The sequence below is a fragment of the Nannospalax galili genome, unplaced genomic scaffold (assembly GCF_000622305.1).
Source record: "Nannospalax galili isolate Female #2095 unplaced genomic scaffold, S.galili_v1.0 scaffold186, whole genome shotgun sequence".
Lineage (NCBI taxonomy): Eukaryota > Metazoa > Chordata > Mammalia > Rodentia > Spalacidae > Nannospalax > Nannospalax galili.
In genome coordinates, this window is record NW_008358774.1 from 9,560,392 (window position 1) to 9,567,326 (window position 6,935).

At 42.8% G+C, this 6,935-nt stretch overlaps 1 protein-coding gene across 1 annotated transcript in view; it reads right to left on the bottom strand.

Moving 5' to 3' along the window:
- Enpp1 (ectonucleotide pyrophosphatase/phosphodiesterase 1) overlaps positions 1–6,467 on the bottom strand; it is a 76,210-nt gene extending 69,743 nt beyond the window's left edge. Inside the window, exon 1 of the mRNA XM_008822143.3 lies at positions 6,148–6,467. Within this exon, the coding sequence (XP_008820365.1) occupies positions 6,148–6,354 (207 nt within the window). The 5' untranslated portion in view covers positions 6,355–6,467. The remainder of the gene's footprint in view (positions 1–6,147) is intronic.
- Between the last annotated feature and the right edge of the window lie 468 nt (positions 6,468–6,935).

Genomic DNA, 6,935 nt, shown 5'->3' on the forward strand with positions numbered 1-6,935 from the left:
TAGTAGCCAAAAGTCCCATTAAAAACAATCAAAGAAGAAGAAAGAGGAAAGAAAGAAAGAAAGAAAGAAAGAAAGAAAGAAAGAAAGAAAGAAAGAAAGAAAGAAAGAAAGAACACAAAGAAAAGTTGTCAGAAGGAAGGAAGGAAGGAAGGAAGGAAGAGTACACAAAGTTGTCAGAAAAAGTGATGGGGAGATATGGGAGGTTGGAGGGGAGGGAGTGGGATTGGATTTGATCAAAACATCTTATATGCATGTATGAAATTCTCCATAAAGTTTTTTTAAAAGTTAAAAAAAAAAATGGAGTAAATGAACTACTACCTGCATCTGAAAAACCTGAGTCATTTATTTTAAAATGTAGACTCCAGGCTGGGAAGACAGTTTAACTGGTAAAAGGTTTGGTGTGCAAGTACAAGGACCTGACTTTGATACAGAAACCATTTATTAAAAAAAAAAAAAAAAAAAGCCAGGCATGGTGATGCATGCATGCTTGTAATTGCAGTGCTGGGGAGGTAGAGACAGACTGGTCCCTGAGATGGTGGACCAGCCACCCTAGACTACTACGTGGTGAGCCTCAGGCTAATGAAGGAGACGGTCTCAAAAAATAAGACAAGATTGGAAGTGGTGCTACTCACCTTTAATCCAAGCCCTCAGGAGGCAAACACACATGGCAACACACATGAGACCTGACTCCAAAAATGAAAGCTGGTTGGTGCCTGACAAATAACGTCAAGGGTCTTGACCTCTTACCTTCACACACACACACACACACACACACACACACACATCACCATACACATGAACACATACATACACACATGTATGTACATACAAATGCAGTCTTTGGATATGTCCCACACCTTCCAAATCTTTCCAATCACAATCTCAGGAATCTATGCCTTAAGGCATCTCCCAGGTGTTCTCTAGGTATACCAATGTTCTAGAATCCTGACTGAATCCCTCTGAACCTGTTTGCTTAGCTGTAAAGGAGAGCTGCTTATTATATTTTCCTAATTCAGTTGTTGATGTGTCAAAGATCAATAAAAACCTATATGAGAAAATGATTTTTAAAATTGTAGTATGCTACATGAACAGTTGCAGTCAAGACTTTTATCACCCACATGTCCACCACTTCTTTTTCTAAAAACCAAAACTAAAAATAATAAGTATGATAGATGTTATTTTGACTGTGTGCTGAAGCCTTAGAAAACTAATAGTGGAATAGAGTGGTCCAGTTAATATTTAACCAAACATTATCGTCACTCTTTTGAAAAAACTTCTTAGATTCTTTCTCTCCTCAGTAAATGTGTAACTTAGTTTTGTTTAGACACCAAGGGATTTTCATGTAGAACCAGCATTCTGAGTATCTATTCTTGTTGTATAGACATATGCTTACAAGACTAATCTATGTTCTGTCTTGACCTCACAAGCCAAAGGGGTCTTAATTACGTTTTTTTTTTTATTTGAGGGATACCTTATTATTGATGCTGGAAAGTTTAATTTAAAAACCAAAGACAGATCTATAATTATAAACTATTTCCAAAAACTTATTTGTTTCTAAGCATTCTGGAACTTGAAATATCTCTTCTAGCAAAAAAACAAAAATTAGTTATTAATCATGACTAAGTTATCTGGCTTAGCCAAAAAGCCTATAATAGACATGGAATATACTGGCTAATCTTTAAAAAGAATCACATTAATATTTGCAATGCCATTCATCAAGCTCAAAAACAATACTAAATATGAAAGAATTAAAACTTTAAATATTGGTGTCTGAGGGAAAAAGGTTAGATGGATGCAGGAAAATGAGTTGACAAACCAAAATTTCTGTAAATATTCTGAAATGAATAGTGGACTCCCGTTCTCCATTGTCCAGTCTCTCAATATGGCCACTAAGGATTCTGTTCAGAGTCCTGATCAGGATGTGATGGGGATGGGAGATGACAAAACTTAATTAATCGGACAAGTGAAATAGAAGATAAATAAGAGGGGTGTCAAGAGGGTGACTGAGTCCCTGAGAAAGAGCCCACACGGAGTACCAACAGCTGAGTTATAAATGGTGTGAGAGAAATAATGAAGTATACCTCAAGACAAAAGAAAAGCAATAGAAAGCAAGACTGGAGAAAACACTCACCTACAAGAGTCACCAAGGCTGAATTCAGACTGAGGCAGCAGAATCACCAAAGAAAAGAAGCCTTGGCTTAAGTGAAGGAGATGTATTTTATCTACATAATGGCTTTCTTATACATCCTGATGTGGCCATACTTCTGTTGTGTGTGCCAGAGGGTTCAATGGTTACATTTCTGCTTCTGAATCCAAATTATCATACACTCTGTGTGGGCTCTGCTTAGGCATGCTGGTCTTCATTGGGAACTGTGTTCATTCATGACTTCTTCTATCACCCCACATCCACATAGAACGTTATCCCTATTTTGATCTTACCCCTGAAATGATACCCAAGTGTCATGTGCATTTGGATCCCTAACATTCACAGGACTTTTGAGTCTGTGATTGAGTATTCTGTCTTCCCATCTTACCCTTTCCTGACTCAAACTGTGATTCCATCCAGCTAAAAATGCAGTGTGTTCATTCAACCAACCAAATGCTGAGGGATGTTAGGTATTGTCACAGACCCGCTAGAAACACAGTAGTCTAGCTGGGCTCCTGGAAATTCTCACTGAAATCCTATTAGACTATATGAAATAAATTGCCATAAAGGACAAATTCCAGACTGTTCTGGCTTTGAAGACCATCTGGTCATTTTGAAATAAAATGTTAAATTATGGCTAGACAGGTAATAAATTTACAAATTGAAGAGCATTATCAGTTCCTAACCAGTTTAAGCACAGTTATCTCGAATATCTTAATATAGTTAGTATTCTAGTGATAAGAGGAGAAAGGAAGCTAAGAGAATTAACCTTCACACCCGCATCTCAGTAAAGCAAGGTCAACTTCTGCCTCTTAGAACACTTTGGAAAGGTCAAAGCAGTCTTTAGTGACCATCATTCACACACAAAGCCATTGTCATATAACAGATATATATCTTCATAAGTGTAGAAGACTGTCACAGACATACAAAAGTAATGCTGTAGAAAACCTAACTGAGAAATCTATTGCAATGTACTAGAAATGTACTTGTCCCTTTAAAACTATAATAGAGAAAGATGTTCAAATAAATAAATACTTGAGCCCAATCTGAGAAGTGAAAGCTTCAGCTCAAAACTGGAATTGGAATCAAAGAAAGACAATTCATATTTAACATACTGCTATAGTTTGGATTGTGTCTACCCAAAATTCCATGAGCTTTAAAGTCTTGGTCCTCAAGGCATCATTACTGGGAAGTGGTAGACTTAAGAAGTTCTACCTCAAGAGAGGGTCTTAGGTCATTGAACATGTGCCCTCCAAAGGGACTATGGGATTCAGGGCTTATTCTCTTCTGTTTTGCTGCTCACAGTGTAAATGGCCTTCTTCATCATGTGTTCCCCATGGCTACCATCCAGTGCTCTCAGCAGAAGACCAAAACAATGGGACCCCCCCCATACTATGATCTGAACCAACTTTTTCTCTTTGCAGCTTAACTGCCAACATATTTCATTATAGTGAATAGAAAGGTAGCACATAATTCTTGAAGCACATTCAGAGCAACATAGCTTTTCCCCTCTTGTGTTTCCTTAGTCCAGCTCAGTGCCTAGGCACAAGCATTTCAAGGCCTAAGGCCAAAGTCTAAAGAGCAGAGCTTGCTGGTCTCTCCTGATATCAAACATCCCCCTGGGGCAAGCAAGGTATGGCAGGATCCTCCTTTCTTCCTTTACTGTTACACAATTACATTTTTTAAATTAATATGAGAAAACTATAGAAAAGTACAAAAATTCCATTGCCACTGTTTCATCCTCCCTCTGGAAACAACCCCATGTTTATTCTGCTGGAACTGAGGGGCCTCTCACATCCCAACCCCCGGATGCAATTAGTCCAACCAGATTCTTCAGCTTTGTACAAAGCATGCTAATGCTTAATCTGAAAAAGAAACAAAAGAGATCCTATAATTACAGGTTTTCTCTAGAAGGCATGTCCCAGAGCTCTTTGATGACAGCTGTCAAGTTCCTTTGGGGCACTCTTCATCACTTGGGAAGGAAGGTTATTAAAGTAGGGGAGGGAAAGAAAAATAACAGGCTCCAATTCAGTCCTTAACTAAGAGTTTCAACAACAAAGAGTTTGGTGTTTGTTTATATTTTGATGCCCCTCTGAAATCCATCAGAAGACCTGAGACAAGAATTCTTTCTAATTCAGTATATGTTACAGAAAAAGATCCCACCTGGTGGGATGAAAAATCTTCATGATCTTCTCTACTTGAAAAAGTCCTATGACTTTCATGACAACTGTTCAGAAGTGCATCATTAGAGCCATTTATAATAACAAATGCCACCTGACCAGCTACTGCAGATGTCAAAGAATGAAACCTGTGTTCCAAAGCTGGACATTTGCTAGAATCTATTGTGGATCTCTAAGTAAATGAGTGGGAATATACAAAGCTGGACATTTGCTAGAATCTATTGTGGATCTCTAAGTAAATGAGTGGGAATATATTTTTTTAATTGAATTCAGCAATTAGAAACCATTTCAAGGGGGCTGGAGAGATGGCTTAGCAGTTAAGAGCACTGGCTACTCTTGCAGAGGATTAGGGTTTGGTTCCCAGCATCCAAAGGTCATGATTTTACTTTTCTTTCTTTTTTTAACTGAATTTTGAGAATGATCCAGTGCACCCTTCTGGCCTCCTTGGGCCTTGCATGCACAGTTGCACTTACATACATATAGGCAAAAGTAAAAATTGTTAAAGTAATTTTTAAAAAGATTTAGAGAAAGTAGGTAAAAATGTTTTTATATTGGAATTCCATAAAGACTCAATGTATCATTATTGAATATCTCATAGTATGCTAAGCATGTGAGGATATTGCTACTCAATAAAGTAATTATGTAAAGCCCAAGGTCTTCCATTAGCAACAAAAAAAAAGAAAAGAAAAAAGAAAGAATGACTCATTAGACTCTAATAGCATATAAGTGATACAAGTTACAAAGTCACCTCCTGAGAGGTGAGCAGCCAGTGTGTGGTTTGGGACATCTATCCTTTGAACCTTAGGCATATTTTTAAGAACTAAGGCTATGACACCATCTCTTAAGTCTAGGAATTTCAGTCCTCAAAGTGCTATAATGTCTCCATGGTACCTAAAATATAGTGGAAATGGAAGTGATTACAAAAGGAAGACTTCAAACATCAGAAAGGATGTTTTTCAACAGAAGAGTGTTCAGTCATACTGTGTTGACAATAGACTTTAGAGGAACTATTCACAGAAATCTGTGGTTTCCATATACAATAAAATGATAGCATCTTTTGGTTCTGAATTTACTCCCCCACACGCACGACTCCTTTTCAACCTCACAATAATCCTATGTAATGTGCAAACGAGTTCGGTGTCCCCATTTTAACACAGAAATTGTGCTTGGGAAGAATAATTCAAGTCACCAAGAACTGAGGATGGCCATGAGACCCAGCCTCTCAACAAAGATTCAGAGTAAAAAGCTGCAGTCCTGTTTCCAAAGCAGAGGAACGCCGTGCAGCCTGTGGAAAAAAGAATCCCCAAGGCTGCTTCCCAGTCACATAATGTGAATACAGAGGGAGTTTCTGGGCAGCTGCAAGCAAAACACCAAAGCAGAGCCAAACGAAAAAGTGTTTTCTAAAGTTTCTCATAATACTTAAACGAGCTGCTTTGACTCTTTCCGATGGGAAGGAGTCCATCCACAGTCACCGGTACCTGCACCCTGAGCCAGGTCACTCAGAAAGTTAAACACCGCTGCATTTTCCTAGTCGTGCAGGTAGTTTTTCCCCTCTACGAACCGCTGCGGGGAGAGTATCGTAAGAGGACCATTCTAACTGCCCGCTTGCGGGGTGAGCATCCAGGGAAGACTCGCAGGGCAGGGGGCAGCGATCCCGGTGCAACCCCAGGACGCCCTCAGGTCACCGCGAGCTGGAGCCGGAGCGCGCCGGCGCTGGCCCATTCTGGGCGGCTGGTGCTGACAGCCGGGTGGTGTGTGGAGCTGAGCGCCGCCTCCCTGCCTCCCTCCCCGAGCGTCGGGTGGTGGCGACCGCGGACCTACCAGGGACAGCACTTTGTAGGTGTTGGGGTCCTTAGCCTCGCGGCCTCGCGCCGCCTTCTCCAGCGGCTCCTCCCCCAGGTCCATGGGCGCCAGCAGGGACGTGGAGGCCGGCGGCTCGGGCTCGCGGCCGTTCCCCGCCGGGCCGGCCCGGGCTCCCCGCCCGGTGTCGCCGCGGCTCCCGGCACCCGCGCAGCCGTCGCGCTCCATCGTCCCGCGCTCGGCCCCAGCCGCCGCGCTTTAATAGGCTCGGCGGGGCCCGCCCCCCGCCGCGGGCTCAGACCCTTGGCTCCCGGCCCTCGGCCGGCGCTGGCCCAGCCGCTCTACGCCCAGGATTATTTGGCTTCCTGTCTGATTTCGGGCCCTGGCCGTGCGGGCTATTTTGGGTCCCTGACGTGGGCGTGTCTCCCACTTCCACCCCAAGCCTTCTCCCTGCCCGCGATCCCGGCACCCTGCGTGCGCACCCTTGCAGGAATCGCCCTGCGAGGCCTCGCGGCGCGGGCTGGACTGGAATTGCTGTGTGGTCTGCAGAGGGCATGAGATCATGGGGCCCCGAAATAGAGCGGGAGGAGCAGGAGAGGATGCGGTGGCCCGAGGTCTCTAAGGCGGGAGACTGGCGGCCCCGCCAGACCTGTGCGGTTCTCCGTGGAAATGCAAATGAACGGGTGAAGAGAGCTCTTGCTTTTTCTCCCACGCGCAAACAAGAATTCCCGGCCTAGAGCTGCTTATCTCTAAGAGAGGAAATGCAACTTGAACACATGGATTTACGTGCGTGTGGTTTTGGGGGGTTA